Source organism: Mastigoproctus giganteus, chromosome 9, assembly GCF_048544385.1.
Source record: "Mastigoproctus giganteus isolate SK-2022 chromosome 9, ASM4854438v1, whole genome shotgun sequence".
Classification (NCBI taxonomy): Eukaryota; Metazoa; Arthropoda; class Arachnida; order Uropygi; family Thelyphonidae; genus Mastigoproctus; species Mastigoproctus giganteus.
Genome location: NC_143583.1, coordinates 28,447,380 through 28,471,468, shown reverse-complemented (window position 1 = coordinate 28,471,468; position 24,089 = coordinate 28,447,380). Strand labels below are relative to the sequence as shown.

The 24,089-nt window shown below is 36.8% G+C and overlaps 1 protein-coding gene across 1 annotated transcript in view; it reads left to right on the top strand.

The window, feature by feature from the left end:
- LOC150080123 (cilia- and flagella-associated protein 91-like) overlaps window positions 1-24,089 on the top strand; it is a 61,728-nt gene that overhangs the window by 19,159 nt on the left and 18,480 nt on the right. The window contains exons 6-8 of the mRNA XM_090380621.1: window positions 8,770-8,945; window positions 16,711-16,857; window positions 22,689-22,910. Of these exons, the coding sequence (XP_090236747.1) occupies window positions 8,770-8,945; window positions 16,711-16,857; window positions 22,689-22,910 (545 nt within the window). The remainder of the gene's footprint in view (window positions 1-8,769; window positions 8,946-16,710; window positions 16,858-22,688; window positions 22,911-24,089) is intronic.

Sequence of the window (24,089 nt, the reverse complement as noted above, 5' to 3'; positions counted from 1 at the left end):
AGACACTTTCAAATTCAACCCTAATTCATGGCTTTTTTTCATCAGTGACCTGTACTTGTTAAGTAATTCCGCCGGTCTCTTACTCAGATGTGCGGAAGTTTGCCTTTACCCAGTGGGTAGTTGATTGCTGGAACAAACTTTCATCTGTTGTTGTGGAAGTTGATAGTTTAAATAAATTCAAGGCAGAACTAGAGAAACATTTGGGTGCCTCCGTAGCCAGGTGGGAAGGAGCAGCTGTGCGTAGCACACGCTTCTTGATTAGACCGGGGTTTGATCCCATCATCACCAAATACGGAGGATGCAGAAAGGTCAGGGAATGACCACCGCATATCCTGGAGCAATATGGCCTTAGTTGCTAATGCTCCTAAAAACCAAATAACAATAACAGACATTTTGGAATGAATGGATCAGTGAAATGGGAAGGGGTTTTTTTTTTTTTTTTTTGGCTGATGCTGTATAAGCTTGCTTTCTTGCATCATGTGCCTCTACTAATGCTACTGTACAGAGAAGGGCAATGAGATTGGTGAGGGGGAACAAAGGGGTGCACTTACCAAGAAAGGTTTAAGTTCTACAAATTGCAGCATCTGGAGACCAGCACTTGTGAGGTGATCTGACTGAGGTGTATAAAGCTTTGAATTTTTAAAACTTAAATTGCCATTTCTCAGCCTGTCTGCTTAAGTTTTCAAGATCCTGTTTCAGTAGCATACTGTCATTACTTCATTAACCACCCTGCCAACCTTTGTGTCATCTGCAAACTTGGACATTAAGCCTTGTATATACTTTCATCGATACGATTAATAAACATAGAAAACAAAAATGGGCCCATCATCAAACTCTGGGGGACACTACTACTAACATTTGTCCACAAAGAGCAGTGTTAGTTGATAACCACTCTCTTTCTTCTCCGACTCTACCATCCTTTTATCCATAGTGGTAACTTGCTCTTAATGCCGCACTGCTCCAATTTGTACAGCACTCTTTTATGTGCGACAGTATCAAAAGCTTTTCTGAAATTCAAGTATATGATATCAAAATTATTATTTGCATCCAATTCCTTTGTGACAACATCGTAGTATTCAATCAGATTGGTCAAGGGGGGACAAGGTATTCTCGTATTGATTGCGGCCTCCAGGGTTACCCCTATATACTGCTGTAGCATCTCATCTGTAGGTTATTTATAGCCATCAAATGTGTGTGTGTGTGTGTGTGTGTGTGTGTGTGTGTGTGTGTGTGTGTGTGTGTGTGTGTGTGTGTGTGTGTGTGTGAGTATATGTGTGTATGTTGTGATGGTTGTTGTTTGCTGGCCTTGGAGTCTTAGCAGCCGGGAGACAGGGAGCAAGCTACCTGCATTCCGACTCCCATCCCTAGCCACGTGGAGGTGCTCCAGGAACTATCTAAATTACACTAAGTGGGATTCTAAACAAGTGGAATCCCGGTTATAATAAATAAGGAATGGGGAGGAGAAAGTGGGAGAAAAGAAAGTAGCAGAAGAAAAGAGAGCAAAACACTCTCTCTCGCTCAGGAAAAGAAGAAATAGGAAAGAGGAAAACACTAGTTAGAAAATCTAACAAGCAAGAGAGCTTGAAGAGGTAAAATTTTGAAGCCCGAAGGCTTGTAATTTTGAAAGAAAGATTCCCCTAGCCGGGAAGGAAGCCCAACCTGCACCGACAAGGGGGAGAAAGAAACGTCTCAAGGAAAGAACATAGGTAATGTACAAGTGGCTATTAGATAGCCACTTAAAAGAATAAATTAAGATAAATAATAAATACTTATGTCACAGATATGAAACATAGCAGTAAACATATTAACAAATTACACTGCATAAGCAGAGAGTAAAATATACAATATTTACAAAATAAGTAATTAAAATCTTAGCAGAAAAACCAGTCAACCAAGAAATTAACAAAAATAGTCAGTCAGAAGAAATGCAAAAACATATATACAAAACACCAAGAGACAATTAATTACAAGCAACAATAATCCAACAAACAGAAGTCACCCAAGGCAACGATATGCCAAAGGCAAAACCAATAAATACTGTACAAATAAATTAGTTAACCCGAATCAAAAGCAATTCTAAATTTAAATCTAAGTATTACAAATCAAAATCAAAATAATAAGTTAAGTATTAAACAATAATTAATGAATATGCAGAGAAAATGTCTCTGCACAAAGTAATCTAATCTATATACATATGTACATAACCAGCAAGTGCAAAGCTGCTACACAAGCTGCGAAAAACAAAACTGTCTCAAATAACAAGACACGCAGTATTAACAATAATGCATAGATAAGCATTAAAAAACAACTCAACCTGCAGGGCTGAACAAAAGCTAAAACTATACATTTCCACTGCAACTGGCAGTAGAAAAGAAAAATAATAGCAAGACTGCCGGAGGAGACCAGTCAGCCAACGAAGCAATTGGATCTGAGAGGGTGGGGAGAGGTCCATCCCTCCTCTCAGTACCAAAAACCCATTTACAACTAAAAAGGCTAGACCAAGAACTATATGGTACTAGCAAAAACCCAACTGATTGCAGCTGCAATCAGGCAGGAAAGAAAAATACAACAAATAATCAGCCCCGCAGGAAAACAAAATTAAATCAAAACACAAGCAGCAAGAGAAGCAGCCAGCAACTCCAGCAGTAAAACAATTTACAGAGGAAAATCATCTCACTCAACCAGAACAGCCAACAGAAGGTTGGATCTGAGGGAGCAGGGAGAGGTCCATCCAACTCCTCAGAGCCAAACAGACAACACAAGAAGAGAAAAACTGTCTCTTCAACATAATAATGAGCTAACTACACAAGTAATGTACAATATAAACACTTAAGATTAACAACTGCTGATTCAAAAACACAATAAAATCAGTTACTCTCAATTTTTAGAGCAAACAGCAAATCAAGCAAAAGCACAATGATATTAACAAGATAATTACAGTATTTACAAAATACATACAGTTTAACACAGAAAATCATTTCAGGCAGCCCGGACAGAGTTCGAAGTGGGAGAGGGGAGGTCCATCTCTCCCACTCGGCCAGGCGAAACCTGAAACAAGTCTCCAGGAAAAGACGCAAAAACTCTGCATCCAAAACACAAGGCAATTTAGGCAAGGAAGAAACTCCACTCAGATAAAAAAAAAAAAATTAATACAGTAATATATATAAATATTGAGAACAAAAATTTACAGAACAAATAACAAAATCAAGGGTTATTCCTTGATAAAGCCGCTCTTCTCCGGAAGACACTATTAGCAAAAGAAGAGAAGGCAGAAAGAGAGTCCGCCAACCCAATCAGGCACCAAAAATCATCTAAATTATATACATTTGTACAGATAGACAATTGTTTTCTTAAATCCACATATAAATTACAATGTAGGACAATATGTTCAACCGTCTCCTCAGAGCCACAAGAGCAGAGAGGAGAGGGGACAAGTCCAAAACTATACAAACGAGAATTAATTCCATGTCCCGTGATTAAGAAAGTGGGAAATAACCCAAGTTGAAGCCAGTTAAAATTTTTATCTTTAATGAAAACACAAGGAAAGAAAGAGTGTGTGACTCTGCCGGGAGAGGAATCATCCCAAGAGTGTTGCCACTCTTCCAAAGCAAGATTGGAAAGCCTGGCCATATCAACATTTGGAGAGATTTCCTATGGTAAGACAAGAAATGCAATATAATTTCCAGGTAGATAGGGAGACGATCATTAATAACAAGCAGAGCATCAGTAGAAACAGTTCTATATGCCCTGCAAGTATACAGAAGGAAGGGCCGCTGCGCCTGCAGAAGGCATTTTTGGACCACTGAATTAAGAATTCTGAAGCCCCAAGCACTGGCACCATAGCAGACGATGGAGATGAAGAGACACTTGTAGTAAAGACCAAGAGAAGATGACTTAAGATTCCAGAGGGAACAGCCAGCCGGTAATCAGATTGGTCAGATAAGATTTCTTCTTAACAAGCCCATGCTGTATATGAAATATAACTCTAGCTTTGTCCAGATGGTTCTGCATTACTTTTTAACTGCTGACTTCATAATTTTTCCTGAAACAGAATTTAAACTAACAAGTCTGTAATTACTTGTGTCTTCCTTTGATTCATCTTTGTGAATTGGGGATATATTTGCATATCCACTTCATGGGGACTCCCCTGAATCCAAAGATGCTCTCCTAATTATTGCTAAGGGTTTGCTTACCTCCTTTGCTGCCTCCTTTAATATAATTAGCATTAGTATTAGCATTAGTAGAGGCATATGATGCAAGAAAGCAAGCTTATGCAGCATCAACCAAAAAAAAAAAAACTTCCACTTCACCCCTCCTAATTTAAGGAGGGGTGAAGGGATAAATTTAAGGCTCAGCTGGACAGGTAGTTCGTTCGAACTACCTGTCCAGCTGAGCCTTAAATTTATTTAGGCTATCAACCTCCACAACAAGGGATGAAAGTCTGTTCCACCAACCAACTACCCGCTGGCTAAAGGCAAATTTCCGCACATCTATCCTACATCCACAAACTCATGAATTGTGGGTAGTAAATGGATGGCCAGTGCTCAAAACAGAAGGAACTGGAAATTTGCTGGAGAGGCCTTCATCCTGCAGTGGATTGAAAATGGCTGATGATGATGATGATGATCCTACATCTGTCTTTCCTCAATTTCAATTTATGCCCTCTCAGCTGATTATTCTGAGCAAGAGGAAGAATCTCATCAGCATTGATGGGATTCAAACCATTCAAAGCTTTATAAACCTCTATCAGATCACCTCACCGGTGCCTAGTCTCCAGACACTGTAATTTGCAAAACTGGATAGATCGAATCCACCTTGGGTGCCTTTTTTATGTTTAACTTCAACGATTGCTGTTTCACTTTCCTATAAGTTATTACAACATCATTTAGCTTACTGTTTGAAGTTCGAACGAACTACCTGTCCAGCTGAGCCTTAAATTTATCCCTTCACCCCTCCTTAAACAGGTGCATGTGTACTTGCGTGTACACCAATGCTAGGAGTTTAGTAAATAAATTTGATGAATTTGAGGTATTGCTCAAAACATCAAAGGCAGATATTGTTGGGATATCAGAGACGTGGTGTCACACAGATATAAGGAATGCAGAACTGGAATTTGGGGAGTATAATGTCTACAGAAAGGATAGACAGGATAGGAAGGGAGGAGGGGTTATGCTATTAGTTAAGAAACACATAAAATCCAAGGAAGTGAAGCCAGTCGACATCGCTGGACAGCGCAGTGTCGAGTCAGTTTGGTTTGACATAAGCATAGGTAAATCAAAATTGAGAGTAGGAGTGTGTTATAGGCCTAATGACTCTGTTGAGTATAATAAGATACTGTACAGGGAAATAGAATGGGCCAGTAAATCAGAGAGTCTTATAATGGGGGATTTTAATTTCCCAGATATTGACTGGAATTTGTGGGTTGGTCACTCACACACTAGCAAGGCTTTTGTGGATTTATTGGATGATTGTTTTCTACACCAGCATGTTCAGGAGGCAACTAGAGGAAGTAATACTCTTGATCTGATTATCAGTAGTGATTCTTCATGCATTAGGAATCTGCAGATAAAGGAACCACTGGGTGGCAGTGATCACAGTGTGCTGAAGTGGGATTTACTCAAGGAGGTAACTACCATCAGAGGTAAAGGGAAGGGTTTTTGCTTTCGTAAAGGCGACTATGATGGTCTGAGACAGTATTGAAATTCTATACAGTGGGACCAACTGATGATGTTACCAACAGCAAATTCAAAATGGGAAGCATTCAAGGAACTAATCTTGGAAGCTACCAGGTTTTACATACCAACCAAGAAATATTGTTCAAGGTTCAGGCCTAAATGATTGTCAGATGAACTAATGAGACATATGGCAGAGGGAAAAAAATGCATGGGATACATACAAATTAATGGATGACATGGAAGCCTATGATAGATGTAAGTTGGTCTGTAACCAAGTCACAAAGGAGATTAGGCAGGCAAAGGCAGGCTAAGAAAAATCCTTGGCAAAGGATGCAAAGAAAAACAGAAAAGAGTTCTTTACCTATTTAAACTCAAGAAGGAAAGGGATGAATCAGATTGGTCCACTGTATGTTGATGGTTCAACAGTTGAGGATCCAGCTCAGGTGGGTAACAATCTAAACGAGTATTTTGCATCTACATTCACACATGAGGAGTTATCCAGGAAGGGGAATGTCGTAGGTGAAGTAAACATTGGCAGTGAGCTAGATTATTTTCTAATAACTGAGAGGAAAGTGGAGGAGAAATTGTTGAGGATAAACATAAAAAAGGCACCCGGGGTGGATGGGATCTATCCAGTTATATTAAAGGAGGCAGCAAAGGGGGTAAGCAAACCCCTAGCCATAATTATGAGAGCTTCTTTCGACTCAGGGGAGGTACCCATGGACTGGAGATGTGCAAATGTAACCCCAATTCACAAAGGAGGATCAAAGGCTGACACAAGTAATTATAGACTTGTTAGTTTAACTTCGGTTCCAGGAAAATTAATGGAGGCCCTGGTTAAAGAAGCACTGCAGGATCATCTGGACAAGAATTCAGTTATAGCTCAGACACAGCATGGTTTTGTTAAGGTCAGGTCTTGTCTGACCAATTTGATTGGATACTATGATGTAGTCACAAAAGAACTGGATGCAGGGAATAACTTTGATATTATATATTTGGATCTTAGAAAGGCTTTTGATACTGTTGCACATTGAAGACTGCTGCACAAATTGGAGAAGTGTGGCATTGGAGGCAAATTGCTGTTATGGATAAAGGGATGGTTGAGTGGCAGAAGACAGAGAGTGGTAATCAATGGACACTGCTCAACGTGGACTAATGTTATTCGTGGAGTTCCTCAGGGTTCAGTGTTGGGTCCATTGTTGTTTTCTGTATTTATAAATGATATTGATGATGGTGTATCAGGCTTAATGTCCAAGTTTGCAGACGATACCAAGGTTGGCAGGGTTGTTAAGGACACTACTGATTCTATGCTGCTGCAACAGGATCTGGAAAGGTTGAGCAGATGGGCTGAGAGGTGGCAAATGAAGTTTAACATTGACAAATGTAAAGTACTACATATGGGAAACAGTAACCCTAGATCAACGTATCAACTCTGTGGTACTACGCTGACAGTGGTAGAGAATGAAAAGGACCTGGGGGTAATTGTGCAGGCAGATATGAAGTTCTCTGAGCAGTGCAGACGAGCTGCAAGAGTAGCTCATGGTGTCTTGTCAATAATATACAGGAATTTTTCTAGCAGGGACAGGGATGTGATTATTCCCTTGTATAAGGCATTGGTCAGGCCACACCTTGAGTACTGTATACAGGTCTGGAGGCCTCATTTCAAGAAGGATGTAGAGCTGCTGGAACGAGTACAGAGAAGGGCAGCAAGATTAGTGAATGGAACAAAGGGTTGCTCTTACGAAGAAAGGCTTAAGTTTTGCAAATTACAGAGCCTGGAGACTAGGCATCGGCGAGGTGATCTGATAGAGGTGTATAAGGCTTTGAATGGCTTGAGCATGCTCAATGCCGATGGGATTCTTCCTCTTGCTCAGAATAATCACCTGAGAGGGCATAAATTCAAATTGAGGAAGGATGGATGTTGGATAGATGTGCGGAAATTTGCCATTAGCCAGTGGACAGTTGGTTTGTGGAATAGACTCCCATCGCTTGTTGTTGAAGTTGATAGCCTAAACAAATTTAAGGCTCAGCTGGACAGGTATTTCGAACGAACGGAGGGGTGAAATGGGAGTAGTGTTTTTTTTTTTTTTTTTTTTGGCTGATGCTGAATAAGCTTGCTTTCTTGCATCATATGCCTCTACTAATGCTAATGCTAACTTCTGGCATCCACTTCCACAAAGAATTCCTCATGTGTGAATATAGGATGCAGAATACTTATTCAGTTTTTCAGCAACCTGAGCAGGATCATTAACATTTGAACTATCGATATCAAGTGGAGACCAATGTGATTCATCCCCTCCCTTTTGGAGTTTACTTAAGTTAAGAAGTATTTGCTGTTTTTCTTTGCAAAGATTTCCCATAAGCTTACCTTGGCTTTCCTGACCTCCTTTGTGACTTGATTGCAGACTAGTTTATATCTTCTGCCATAGGTTTCTGTATCACTTGATATGCATCTCATGCATTTTTCGTCTGTCACTTGTTTCATTAGTTCATAATAAGACTTGACATGTGGCACATGAAATACCATGAATGGTATTTCTTTCTTCTGCAATCCTATTGAAAATTGTAATGTTTATATTCGCAAACTAGAATAGAAAAAAAGAATTATCAATTTTAAACAGAGTGGAAATCAAAGATTAAACTTTGCAATGATTATTTTGAATACCTTGATTAGCAGCTACTACTACTGTACTGGAGAACCCTTGATGGTGGTGTGAATTTGACAACATGGACAGGCATGTGGTGAGCTTTATTTATTTATAAATAAATAAATGAATCCTGTATGTAGCAATTTCCAAAATTTTGATATCTGTCTTGTTCTTTTCTTTTCTTTTTTTTTTTTTTTTTTTTTTTTTCGTATATTACCTCTGCAGGTTGGGCCTGGGATTGCCCATGACTTAATTTGCAATTACGTTTATGCAAGAATAATAGTATAATACAAGTTTTTGACCTAAACAATGATTCATAATTCATCTGCTCACTTCTATTCTTTAACTTTTGAAATTTTAAGGATGTCTTTAAAAATGTGAACATAAAATCTCTACTAATTTTGCTAGTAAGTAAATGTTTTTAATCTTTCTGTATTTACTTTTAGAAAGCAAAGAACCTAAAATTGAAGAAGTTCCTCTTGATAAACACAGAAAAACTGAGAGACCAAAACGTCGCCCGCCCACTCCAAGTGTTGAACCTGTACCCCAGGTTATTCAGGATAAACATCGTGCTGCAGTAACGTTACAGAGAGTTATTCGTGGTAGAAAAATACAGAAAGAAGTAAGTTATGTTTTATGCTTATTCATTTTTATTAATAACTGAAAATTACTTTTACAGCCATTCTTTATTATGGAAATACTTTCTTTTCATATTCAAAACCATCATGTGATATTCCATTAGTATCGTACTAGTGTACAATGCAAGTCACCCTAGAATGTCATTTCTGTAGAAACCATACATCTTGAACAGATGAAATGCAGTTGATGCAGTCATTGTTTTCAAGTATTGATTTAAGTCCATATAAAAATCTTTCAGGCATTAACAACACAAAAAGCATAAATGACTTAGTGTTAGTAGTGGAAAATGATGCAGTGAAGCAAGGTAATACAGTGTCAGCTAAAAAAAAACTATTCAACATCATTTATCCATCTCTTGTAATAATTTTTGTAATCCTTTCTTCAATTTATTCAAAGCACCATTTCTACAAATTCAGTTGGAAGTTTGTTCCAACAATCGATTACTTACTGTCTGAAAGCAAATTTTTACACATCTATTCTACAAGCATCCTTTTCAGTTTAAATTCATATTCCTTTATGTGTATCATCAGAGAAAGAGTAAGGATGCTGTCAGTATTTAGTTTCCTCAATCCATTTAAAGCCTGAAACACTTCAGTTAGGTCTCTTCGCAGGTACTTTGTTTCCAGATGCTGAAGTTTGCAGAATTGAAGGTTATTTTTGGTAAGTTTACCCTTTTGTTCCCCTGAGTAATCTTTGCTCTTCTTTGCACCAGATCCACATTCTTCCCTATAATGTCTTCCAGACCTGAATGCAATATTCAAGATTTGGCCTAAGCATTGTTTTATAAAAGAAGATACTGCTTCATTGTTCCTACTGTCAAAATTCCTGTATATCATTGACAGAACCCCATGGGCTGCTCAAGCAGCCTATCTGTACTGCTAAGAGAATTCCACATCAGACTGTGTATTGGTAAAACCATCACAGAGGACAAAATTTAACTGCTAAGAAGAAATGGGTGTTCGGAGTATTTGAAAGAGAATCAAAATTCATCTTAATGAAATTCATAAAAAATCAGAAAGCAAAAACTCTTATGCATTATTAGAAAAGTAGTGAAGAAAAATACTACCATCATAACAGATGAATAGCATGGATATAGGCGTTTTACGGCTTTAGAAAAAAAAATTACAAACATTTAACGGTGAAACACAAGGAAAATTTTGTAGATCCGCATATAGGAACACATACGAATAACATAAAAGCCGAGTGTAAGAGACTAAAAGATTAAATGGCAGCTGTAAAGATATGTTGATGGGTCACATGAATGAATATATGTAGCATAAAATTTATGGGAAAAATCATGAAGATACTTTTCAGAATATTATTAATCAAATTGCAAATAGCTATTGGGGTCCAACTATATGATTTGTATTCATGAAATTTTTTTTTTTTTTTCTGAAAAAGTTCCGTTCCATTCATTTTTATGTTCTTCATTATGTTTCTTTCTGATTATTAAAAGCAGATTTTTGAAGTTCATGAGTGTTTTTACTATATTATTGATTTAGGTTTGGTTACGAAAAAAGGAAAATGTTTTTTTATTTTTCTTTATATTTCATAACCTGACCTTAAATGGCAGATTAGGAAATAATAGCAAAAGAAAAAAAGGTTCTTTATATATATATATTGTGAATAGCTATTGAGGTATTAATTGACGTTATGATACATGTATATCCACGTGAGTGTCTTTAAAAATAAAAATACAGCAATAAAAATTTAATATTTTGTTAATAAACAGTTTATGCACTAGTCCACCCATGATTCTAAAGAAAATAGGTCAGGTTATCCCCTCCACTTTGGGAAGGGTTCAAGCTCCCATGGGATTCAAGTGGAGCCTTTTTTCACCATTACGGAAAGCGTTCATTGGGGCATGTGCGATTAGGGCAAGTTACCATTGAGGCAAGTGACCATTAGTGCTTCTTGGATTAGGGCAAGTGATACTAAACTGATGTTATCGTCTGTTGTGTTCACGTACTAATCAGTACATCGTTTGCCATGCCTACCTGTCAATCAGTATAACGTTCTCGACTTCTGCTCCAGACTGATAACATTTACCATCTGTTTACTGAGTGAGCAGTGCTAGAGTGTGGTATCGGCAAACTAATTTTCCGGGTAAATTAGCCAGCATTTCCTGTTGTTCCCGTGTTGGCTTTCTTTACCTTCGCCATTTAAATTTGAGTATATGAACTCAGAATTATTTTTTTGCATCCAGTTTCTTTTTTGACTGTCACAATAGCTGATCAGATTGCTCAGATATGATATCCCCTTAACGAATCGTGCATAAATAGTTAGATTTGTTATATGGCAATCAGAACACAGGTATATTAAGAGGAGATCTGTGTTCCGATTGTCATATAACTTCATTCTTTTCAAGATGATCCTGCCATTACCTCTTTAAACATTGACCCCAAACAGAATTCAAGGATTCAACCCCTGGAACAGAATTCAAGCTTACAGATCTGTAATTACTCACTTTATCTTTTGATCTCCCCTTTGCAAATAGAAAAGACGTTAGCACATTTCAGTGTGTAGAGACTTATTCTGAATCCAAATGAGCTCTTGCAGTTACTAAAGGCTTTTATAATTGGATAGATTCTATGAACCTAGATGTTTTATTCATTTTTAGCTTCATCAATTTCTCTCCCACTTTCCTTTCAGTAACCACAAAATCTGAGTGAAGCCCCAAGCACTCCCGGTTAGAATTAAGTACAGGGGATCCTCGTTATCTGAGCATAATTTTCATAATGTGTATTATGTACTTGTACATAGGAAAAAATGGATTGAAGAAACTGAAAAATGAGAGAATTATTTTATTAGACATTCTTTATTATAATATTGAATTATGTAAGGTTAAGTAAAGTTTATTGAGGTTACACTTTTCTGTTTTACAAATAAAGAATGAATCCAGAGTTTGGTTTTTTTTTTTTTTTTTTGCCTTATTTTTTCAGATAGAATTTGTGTTGTAGCCTTTAGTTATGGCTTTAACTTTGCACTTAATTTTTTCTGTACGATCATGAAGAGGGTTGTTCTCACAAAAAATCAAATCTTTATCCTTTGGTGATTCCACACGTCATTATTTTCGGCTTCCTCTTCTTCTGTGGGTAGTTGGTCAAATTCTGCTAGCTCCTCGTGTGTAAATGGTTTTGCACTTGATTCAAGCAGTTGTGCAATATCCCCATCATCAACTTCACAAAATCTCACTCCTTTTGGAGACACATTATAGCTATAGCAGCTTATGTGCCATTTAACCTCCAGAACAACAACTCCTTTTGCAAGACTTACAGTTTCATTCTGTAACCCAGTCATATTGCATTCTTCATTTTCACAAACAGCATCAGGGTATAACTTTTTCCATGAGCTATTCACAAAATTTCTTTCCAAGTTTCTCCAATAATTTTTATACTGTGCAGAATATTAAACCTTTTATTGCTTGTGTCAGTTTCAGAAATTAATCCTCATAACTCTGGGGACTTGGATACCAGGGACCCCCTGTATGCTGCTGATAGTCCCAATCTTTAAAAATTCTTCTCTGTGAATTGAGATGCAAAATATTTATTTATTCAGTTTGTCAGTAACCCAAACAGGATCATCAGTAGTTATGCTATCCCTATCTAGTAGGTCAATGTGGTTCATCCTTTCCTTCTAGTGGTAATGTAGCAAAAATTTTTTTTGCTGCTTCTCTTCACATTTTAGCTAAAGACTTAGTTTGCCTAATGTCCTTAGTAATGTGATTGCAAACTAGTTTATACTTGCTGTTGGCTTCTGTGTCCCATCATCTGACATCCTTTTAAGTTTAAACTTTGAATAATATCTCTTAGTGGGAATAAAAAGCTTAGCAGCTTCTGTGATTACTTTCCTGAATGCTTATCATTTAGAATTTACAGTTATTTACATATATTAACCCCCAGGGGTTCACATCTGGTGAGTATGGGCTTGGCACACCCAGGGTCCTGAGCTGGATATCATCGTTCTTCTCTTTCTTGGTGATTCCCTTCTGCACCTCCGTTGCCAGGTGGGCAGGAGTGGCAGTGCGTAGCACACGCTTCTTGATTAGACCGGGGTTCGAGCCCGTGACCACCAAATATGGAGGATGCGGAAAGGTCAGGGAATGACCACCGCATATCCCCGAAGCAATATGGCCGTAGTTGCTAATGCTCCTAAAAAAAACCAAAAAAAAAAAAAAAAAAACCAAATAACAAAAGATTCCCTTCTATTTTTGACTCTCTCTCACTCAAGGGTAACTCAGAAATTTTTTTTTTTTTTTTTGGCTGGCGCAGCAAAAACCTCAGGCTTCCTTGCACAGAATTTAAACAGAATTTAAAATCTGTTTAAAACCATTGTAGTCACCTTTTCAAAAGCTAAATCCCTTACACCAGTGAGTCAAAACATTATGACCACCTACCTAATATGATGTTGGTCCTCCACATGCAGCCAAAATAGCTCATACCTGGTGAGGCATGGACTCTACAAGATTTCTAAATGTGTCTTATGGTATCTGGTACCAACACGTAACCAGCAGATCCTTTAACTGCTGTAAGGTCCGTGGTTGAGACACCGCAGATCGGAGTTGCTGTTCCAACACAAACCACAGATGCTCGATGGGATTGATGTCTGGGGAATTTGGAGGCCAGGGCAATACCTGGAAGTCTTCCTCATGTTCCGCAAACCAGTCTCGAACAATCCGGGCGGTGTGGCATGGTGCATTATCCTGCTGAAAGACGGCACCATCAGAGGGGAAGACCATTGCTATGAAAGGGTGTACCTATTCAGCAATGATGTTTACGTAGGTGGTAGATGTCAGAGTGCCCAGCTCATGGATGGCTGAACCCAGGGTATCCCAGCAGAACACCGCCCAAAGCATGACACCGCTGCTACCGGCTTGTTTTTGTCCCATGGTGCATCCAGGTGCCATCACTTCACCAGGTAAATGACGCACACGTACCCAGCCGTCCACATGGTACAACAGCAAACATGATTCATCGGACCAGATGACCTTCTTCCAATCACTCAAAGTCCAGTTTCGATGCTTGCTTGCCCATTGTAGGTACTGTCGCCGGTGAACCATGGTTAGCATGGGCACTCGGAGTGACCTGCGGCTACACAGTCCCAGTTTCAGCAGGTTTGATGTACTATGTGTTGTGATACATTACTCCCATCACCAGCATTCCAATTACTGGCAAGTTGCACCACAGTCACCCTTCTGTTGCCACATACCATTCAGGAGAGCCTTCACTCACCTCAAGCATCAATGAGCTGTGATCATCCAACACTGTTTCAGATAAGCTCTAACCCAGTCATCTGGCCATTACGATTTGGCCTTTGTCAAACTGGCTTAAGTCTGCTGCCTTTCCCATCTGAAGAATAAGAGTAACATTGATTAATAGAGCTCAGTATCAGGTGTTTTTTATACCGTGTCCCGACTGATGCATGTGCTGTAGTTCACCTGCAGTTGCTTCAATTTGCATAACAACTCGCTGGTCATAATGTTTTGGCTCATTTGTGTATGTTTATGCATGAAATCTGTTATATTCTTTAAATAAATCCCACATTAATACACTATGATACTATGATCTGCTACCATAAAGTTTCTGTACCTGAAGATTTTAAATACACAAAGTCATTGAGTGTGTATTTGCTCTCTCTCTCTCTCTCTGAACTAAACTCCATTTTTTACCTGATGGGATTACACTCTTGATACCAAAATAAATTAGTTTAGGAAGTGATTGTATTAAATATGAGGTAATGTGTGCTAGCCTGACAATTATAACTAAACCAAACTTATTTCGCTTGAAAATTCTATATCTCCCTCCCCCCCTCCAAATAGCAAAATTACTCTTTATACTGTTTAACTGATTAGATATTAGCATTAGTTGAGGCATATGGTGCAAGAAAGCAAGCTTAGAGAGCATCAGCCAAAAAAAAAAAGGAAAAAACCTTCCCATTTCACCCATCCAGTCATTCCAAATGTTTGCCGTAAATTTATTTAAGCTATCAACTTTCACAACAGCAGATGGAAGTCTGTTCCAGCAATCAACTACCCACTAGCTAAAGGCAAACTTCTGCACATCTATTCTACAACTGTCTTTCCTTAATTTGAATCTATGCTCCCTCAGGTTCTTAGTCTGAGCAAGTGGAAATATTCCATCAGTATTGAGCCTGCTCAAACCATTCAAAGCCTTGTATACCTCAATCAGATTGCCTCACAGGTGCCTAGTCTCCAGATGCTGCAACTTGCAGAATTTAAGCCTCTCTTGGGGTTCTCTTACCAAGAGAGACTTAAATTCTGCAAGTTGCAGCATCTAGAGACTAGGCACCTGCGAGGTGATCTGATTGAGGTGTACAAGGCATTGAATAGTTTGAGTAGATCAGAAAAATAAAAAAATATACTGTTCTCCAAAAAGTATCTGGACCCCCTTCTATTTTGCATACTCTACTGAGCCTTGCTAAATAAACAAGTGGCTCAGACCAGTATATAAGGAAGGCATGTGAGTAACATGAGTTAGCATTCTTGCAGTGATGCCTAGAGCAGAGATCACTTATTTTGGGAGGGATGTTATTGTCATATCACATTGCTGGCTTGTAAATTTATGTAATTGCTGATGGCCATTGCACCAAAGTTGGCCATTGGTGATGTTTTTTTGTTTTTTTTTTGAAGTTGAAATGTGATGATACATCACCATCTGGCAATGCACAAGGAGCACATAAGGCAAACATTACCAATTGCAATCAGCAGTTTCACCTTGCATGGTGCAACAAATACCGTAATTGGCCCTAGAGCATGGAAATCAGTTCTAATGAATGATGAATCTCACAACTCCCTATTCTGAACAGATGAGTGGATATGGAGGATACTCTGGAGAATGTCAGAGTGCATTATGCCAAAAATGAAGTTCAGAGTAGCTGGGGTTACAGTATGAGCTGTTTCTCAAGTTATGGCCTAGAACCTTTGGTGGTTGAGCAGGGAACCATAAATGCCAACTTTTACCTTTCATTTTTGGACAATTCCATGCCCCCCTATGATGTGTAAATTCTTTGGTACAGAACCATGTTTGTTTTAAAAAGATAATGATCTCTGTCATACTGCTGGGACTCTTCAAGAATAATTCATTGACATGAATATATAGAAGTCGGAATGGCAGGTGCAGGTTCCTGGTTTTAATCCTATGGAATACCTAGGGGGGGTAAACAAGATTGTTGGGTGAGGGCCAGACCAACACATCACATTCATTGGTAACTCAACTAGTCTCTGTTCTACAGGAAAGAAGGAATAGAGGACTAATAATAATAATAATAGGCAGCAGGTATCTGCTGCCTATCATTTCTTATTGGAAAGTCTATCCAGTAGGGTGGAGTGTATCATAACATCCAAAGGAAGACAAATATGCTTTTTTGAAGTGAGTGACAGTGATATCAATGTGAAACCCAACATGTGTCTGTATACTTTTTTTTGGAGGGTAGCGTATACTTGCTCAACCTTGGACACACATGCAAGCACTTGCACACAAAAGTTGACTTTGTATGTCTGTGCACGGAAGGAGGAAGGTCGGGAGAGAGAGAGAGAGAGAGAGAGAGAGAGAGAGAGAGAGAGAGAGAGAGAGAGAGAGATATCTTTGTTTGCAAGTGGATGTTTTCTTTACTGTGCATACTCTGTAACCATTTGCATTGTGTATGCATATTGTGTAATCACTTTGAAATAATTTTTATATAATGTACATGTAAAGTTCTTCATTTGTATTAATAACACTGTTCTTTAGATGGCAGAACAAAGAGCAAGAAAACAAGATCTTATTAATGAATTGCGCAGTACTCATGCTCTTAGTAAAACAGAAGCAATCATAAAGGGAAGACAGAAAGAAGCCAAGGTCAGGGCATACAAAGAACAAGAATTAAGACAAGAAAAGGTAGGTATAAAAATTCTGTTTGTTTAGGGAAAACAAATGTATTTTCAACTTTTTATTTCTTAATTATAAAATAACCAAAAACAGATGAAAGCAGAATTGTTTAAAGCATCTGATAATAGCCTTACAAACCACACTTTAGAAATGACCATTTTCATTCGAGCAGTATCGGTTTATTTTAGAGAATATTTAAATAATATTAAAATGGTCACATATTCCATTCCAACAGATATGCTAATGCGATTCGGTACCATTGAAATTTAACTGGCTTCTTAAAATTTGCAGCTTCCTTTTTTTTTTGCCTGTGCTAACCATTGCAGTACCATAGCAATGGGGGAGCAGTAGGGGGCCATTTGTCATGTGACACTAGTCTTCAAGGATGCCAGATGGCATTATTTATTTGTAGTAAAGGGGCACAAATATATTGCATTGGTGCCTGGCACCATATAACCTGCTATGCCTCTGACCCATTAGCAGTCATGAGGAGGTTATTTTTCATTTTTATCCCTGCTCCACTGGATAATCATTTTGTTCTCTCTGTAGTAACTCAGAGTGCTTTCCATGGTAATTTTTTGCCTCAGTTTTTCTGTTAAAAATTCAAGAAATCTATAGTATGAAGATGTGTTACGAAGTTGATAATATTTTGTGTATACTAGATGCATACAAGTTACTACATTCCACTGGCAAGTGCATATGGACTCTTTCAGTCTTTTGTGCTGAAAATACTTTCCTCGCACAAAAACTTTGTCTCCATTCATAGTGTAACATTTCTGTGTTATGTTACTATGAGGGATATGTTGGGAGCAGTAAATTCTATTTATGCTTAGTAATTATTGTGCATGCAGCCATGTTTGCAAGGTCCTAATGATATTTTTATGTCTTCACTCATAAAATAGCCATTTGATCTTTTGAAAGAAGAAATTTGCTATAATAGAGTCTGCCATGCAGAAATTTTCTGAGAAGATTATTCGCTCACTCATTTGCATTCTGAAATCCCACTTCAAGATAGTTAATTCACTGTCAGTTGTAACCCTCAGTGGAACACATCTTCTTGTGTGTGATATTTGCCAGATACTATTTTTTATTATAAAAAATTAATTTTTAGCTTTTTTAAAATGGTGTAAAAGGACTAACGAAAGACATGACCATCTGTTGGATAAATATAGGACTATGCTGAAAATATTCTGAGTTAGATCAGAATGTGTATGTGTCTGCAGTTCTACCCAGACACGATAGGAAGGATTATATGCTGAAAACTTTGTGAATTAACTCAAGACTTTAGGGAATCTGTTAGGGGAGAAATATTTATCAGTGTGGCCCACATTTGTAGTTAGAAGGAATCTGTTTTGTAGAGATGGTATTCATTTGAACAAAGGTAATGCAAGGATTTTTGCCAATATCATTGAGAATACCTTAAGAATTCAGGAAACTGCTAGTTGGGAGAAGGGTAGTTTTGATCTGCTTTTATCTGATGATATGAGTCAAAGTAATGCTTGTACTCACGTCAAGAATTCTTCGTTGTTGCCCCAACAGGCAATGTTGATAACATGTTCTGAGGGTAGCAGTATTTCAAATGAAGGGGAAGATAAAGCTTGGGATACAAACCTAAATAACTTTGAGGGGTGTGTCAGGGTAGTAAACTATAGAAGATTGCTTAGTCTTAACTGTGTCTACAGTAATGTTAGGGGTGTTGTCAAAAATATGGCTGAATTTGAACTCTTGGTTAGAACAACTAATGCTGACATAATAGGGCTAACAGAAATGTGGTGCCTCCCAAAAATTGGTGATGACGAATTCCACTATGATATGTATAATTTAGGGAAAATAAGGAAGAAAGAAGGGGTGGAGGGATCATGCTTCTTATCAAAAACAGCCTGAGTGCAAAAAGAGCTTTTGTTGAGTTTGAAGTGACATCTGCCAGAATAGAATCTGTGTGGTGTGAATTAGTTGGAAGCAAAGGTATAATGAGAGCAATCTACAGACTGGAAGATTGTGAAGAATATTATGAGAGTCTCTACATGCAAATAGAATGGGCCAGCAAGTGTGATTGCCTTATTATGGGTGACTGTATTCTTCCCCAAATTTAAGTGGAATAAGTGGGAGGGAAACTCAACATGGGAAAAATTTTTTTTAAATAAACTAGATGATTATTATTTGTACCAGCATGTTAGAGAAAATACTAGGGGTGGGAATATTCTTGATTTCATCATTACTAGTGATTCAGATGACATCACAGCCCTTAAACTACAGGAGCCATTGTCAGGAAGTGATCTTGTAATTGTCTTTTGGAAGATGAAGAAAGATGTTGCAGTAGTTAAAGGAAAAGACATGGGTTTTAACTTCACAAGAGGGGACTTTGATAGTTTAAGGCACTATATGGCATCTATGAATTGAGCAAATTGCCGAGGGAGGGTGAGTACATTTGAATTATGGAATACTTTTAAAGCAAAAATCAAAGAAGCCATAAACACATACATACCATTAAGAAAATACTGCAGGAGGAGGATGCTGAAATGGATGAATGCAGAGCTGGCTGGTTAAATAGAGCAGAAAAAGATAGCATGGAATAGTTACATTTCGAAATTACAGATGATTATTTATTAGAAAACTTTTGAGCTTAAAAGCAAGTAAGGCTCCCAGAGTTGATGGCATATACCTGGTAGTTTTGAGGGAGACTGCCAGTGAGTGTATTGAACCATTGAGGTTAATTATGAGGGCATCTTTGGACTTGGAGAAGTCCCAGTGTATCACCAATACATTAAGGCAGTTCTAAGAATGAAGTTGGTAACTACAGACCAATTAGTCTGACTTCACTGGTAGGAAAAATCTTAGAGGCAATGATTAAGATTGCAATCCAGGGACATTTAGATAGATATGGCATTCTGAAGGACACACAACATGGTTTTTTAAAGAAAAATCATGTTTAACTGACTTAGTAATCTATTTTGACACAGTTACTCATGAGCTGGATGTAGGGATCAATTTTGATATAGTTTATTTGGATTTTAGCCAAGAAGTTGACTCAATCCCTCATGAGGGTTTACTTAAAATATATAAGAACAAATGGGTTCAATTTGTTTCATGTTATAAATAATTAAATTGAATAAAGAGGCATCCCTTAATATTTTCTTATGAAACCATTCTATTCTCATTCTCACTATATTACTTAAGTTAAAATTTTATAAATTAAATGATTTTTTTCAGCACTCGAAGGAAAACAGATGATTGAAGGCTCTAACCTAGACATTCGGAACTATAATAAATCATCTCAAACACAAACGAATGAAAAAAAAAAGACATTATAGCATCATAAAATGGAAAATAAAGAACATATAGAATTAAGAATAAAATATACTATCTTAAGGATAGTACATTTTATTCTTAATTAGAATTAAGAATACTAAGGATAGTATATTTTATTTGTAACCTTCATTAAGACATATATATAGTGGACCTATTTGATTCATCCTCTTCCTTCTAATGTTTACATAGGTAATGAGCTTTGCTGTTTTTCTTTGCATCTTTTGTGGAAAAAAACCTCTCATAATGTGCCTTGACCTACCTAAATTCCTTTGTGATGATTGCAGACTAGTTTATATCTACCACAGTCTTCTGTATCACTTGATAATTTACTATGTGCCTCAATTAGTTCATCTCACATCCATTTAGGTCTAAACCTCGAACAGTATTTCTTAGTTGTTGTGAAAAGCCTAGTAGCTTTCATGATAATTCCTTCAATGCTTCCCATTTAGGATTTGCTGTTGGTAACATCATCAGTTGGTTCTACTGTATAGAATTTAAAAATTGTCTGAGACCACTGCAATCACCTTTATGAAACCAAAAACCCTTCCTTTTACCCTTGATGGCAGTTATGTCTTTAAGTAAATCCCACATCAGCACACTGCTACCTAGTGGTTCTTTTATCTGCAGATCAGATTCTTAATGCATGAAGAATCACTGCTGATAATCAGATCAAGAGTATTGCTCTCTTGTTGCCTCTCTAACATGCTGCTGCAGAAAACAGTTATCCAATAAATCCACAAAGGTCTTGCTAGTGTGTAAGTGACTACCCCACAAGTTCCATTCAGTATTTGGAAAGTTAAAATATCACATTATTAGATATTCTGATTTACTGGCCCACTCTATTTTTCTGTATACAGGCATACCTCGAATAACGAATAGGATGCGTTCCACGAAATTACTTCGTTAAGCGAAACTTCGTTTTCAGAGGTAAAAATACTATGGCCAGAATAGGGATACGTTCCTACCTAAAGAAAATGAAAAGCTTTTTTTTCGAACAAAGAAAAGTTTTATTAAATAAACAGTCAACTTACATACAAAGTGAAATCACATTTTAAAATAGGAGTCTAAAGTTGATTGCTTATGCTTTTTTTCTCTTTCATTTAACAATTGCCTATACGGAGTTATTGCATTTAACACTGATCACTTAACAATAAAACTTCTTCCTAAATCAGGATCATTTTCACTAAAAAAATTTAAAACTTTTTCAGTGTCATTTAAGCACCTTTTTAAATGGTTGTTAACACTTTTTCGGCAGGAACTTCTTTAACTTCGTCTTCATTATCTTTGTCTTTGTTGCTAACAAGGTTTTCTAAATCTTCCACTGAAAAAAACCATCATCTTCTGCATTCAATAAATTTCTAACATCCTCTTCATCGACATTTTCGAAACCTATTGATTGAGCCATCTGGATAACTTCATTTCTAATTTCTTGGATGTTATTTTCTTCTTCTAGTACAACTTCTGGCCATATTTTGCGCCAAATTCCATTTAAGCATTTCTTAGTGACTTCTTTCCAAGAGCTATCAATGTTTTCAATTGCGTTTTTAACGGTGTAGTTTTTCCAAAAAGTTTTAACTGTCATTTCCTCTTTATCCTCTAGTTCAGTTAAATTGCTTAATGTTCGACGCAGATAATAAGCTTTAAAAGATGCTATTACTTCCTGATCCAGTGGTTGAATCAGGGAAGTTGTGTTTGCTGGAAGAAACACAACTTTGACAGGAATGCGTGTCCAGCGTGTTAAGATCAGTAGGATATCCCGGAGCATTGTCTAACAACAAAAAGAGCTTTTTCTTCAAAGTTGTTTTTTTGACATTACCGTTTTACTTCAGGACAAAAGTGGTTAACAAACCAATCAGTAAATAACTCCTTGGTAACCCACGCTTTTCTATTTGCTTTCCATATTACAGGTAAATTCATTTTTATGTTACCTTTTAACGCCCTCAGATTTTCTGAATGGTAAACTAATAACAATTTTAATTTATAATCGCCAGAGGCATTTGATCCAAAGAGTAACGTTAAACGGTCTTTAGCTGCTTTGAACCCAGCAGCTGATTTTTCTTCAATAGAAATGAAGCTTTTTGTTGGTAGCCGTTTCCAGAACAAACCGCTTTCGTCAACACTGAACACCAAATTTGGTGGAAAATTTTCACGTTCAATTATTTCCTTTAGTTTTTCTGGAAACTTATTTGCAGCTTTTCCTGTTAATTTTACACTATGAATCCTGGCCCGTTTTTTAAATTTCTCGAACCAACCACGAGAAGCCCCAAAGGTTTCCGTAATTTCTTCAATTTGTTTAGATTTCAGGTGATTAAACTGGAGTATTTTTTTTATGTTAAATGGGGCTTGAAATTGCGGACTTCGTTATATCGAAGCTTCGTTATCAGAGGTAACGTTAACCGAGGTATGCCTGTAGTTGTTCATTATACATATCACAGTCATTTTTCTATACTGTTTATTTGCTTTCATTTTTTTGGTTTTTTTATTAGTATTAATTTATTTTTGAAAAGCATTATTTAAATATTTTCTCATAGGAGGGACAGTATGATGAAGCACTCTCAGAATTAGAAGGAACAACTATTAGTTCGATATTAAATTTCCTGAGTAAAGAAATACAAAGATTGCAAGAAGAGAGAAGAATTAATGATTTAGTCATCATTGCTGAAAGAGAGCGCCGCATGAGAGAAGCTGCTGAAGCTGGATTGAGACAGAAAGAAGAACAGATAAGAAATATACAGGATGAAATTTATAAGCAGGTTAGAGAAATTTAAGATATAATTTAATTTACATCTCTTCTGAACTTTTTCAGATATCTCAGTGAAGACAAACCAGGTTGTATGTTTATAACAGTGTGTATTTCCTTAGTTCTTATCTCTTTTAGAGTTGGGGTGTAACACACTTTCCAACTATGTTTAATTTTTATTATTAAAATTCCATACAAGTTTTTTTTAAACTTGTTTATTTGTAAACTTCTATGGAGGTTTATTAGTTATTTATAAAGCAGTGCAGTGTGCCTCAAACAACAACTTTCTGGTGATAGGAAGAGTTTATTAAGGAAAAAGAGTCATCAGTCACAACAACCAGAGTATAATAATGTAATGAAATATCTTACATGCCAAAAAAAAAAAAAGAAAAAAAGCTCATTGATTTGATTATGTGTGATTGGATTTGATTATGTGTGATTCTATCTGATAGCAAAGAATATCTCCAAAAATAGATTGTTTCATAATCAAAAAATATATAATTAAAGATATTAAATTATTGGCAGCTGTATTTAATAAACCTTATATCCAAGTTATAAATCCATGTTTCTTACAGTATGAAGATATTGTTCATTTTCAATTTATTATTTAATATTATAATTACATTAAACTAAATTTGATTTTCTCTTTGTTCTACTTTTTCAGTAGGGCGGTTTATTCTTATTATTTCTAAAAACTAAATTTAACCTGTATTTGGTAGAATTTTATAATTAATATTTTATTTTATTTTATTCTAAAATCTTCTATTACATCAGGTAGTATTTCTCTATTCATTATTCAATTTCTGTAATATAGAAATTATGGTATTCCATAAATTCTTCAACTTTACTTCAAGCATCACTACCTACTGTAATACCAGGATCCCTACTAAAGGGACGGGCAGTTACACTCTGGGTAAATCCGAAGTATCTCTATAATATGCTTTTTTCTTTACTTTTGCTAATTTTTGCTTTAATTTTGCTAAACCCTCATTTTTTATACCTCAAACTCTATTAGAGCAATTTGAGGGAAATTTAGGTACTATAACTATCCTAACTTCTCTTCCTCTTCTCCTTAAATTAGCAAAAGCCCTTCCTTTTTATAACATAATTATTTTTCACTAGTAAATAAACCTATAAGAAAGTTATTAGTTGTCTCTCACTTTCATTATTTTTGATTCCCTGCTATCTGTCA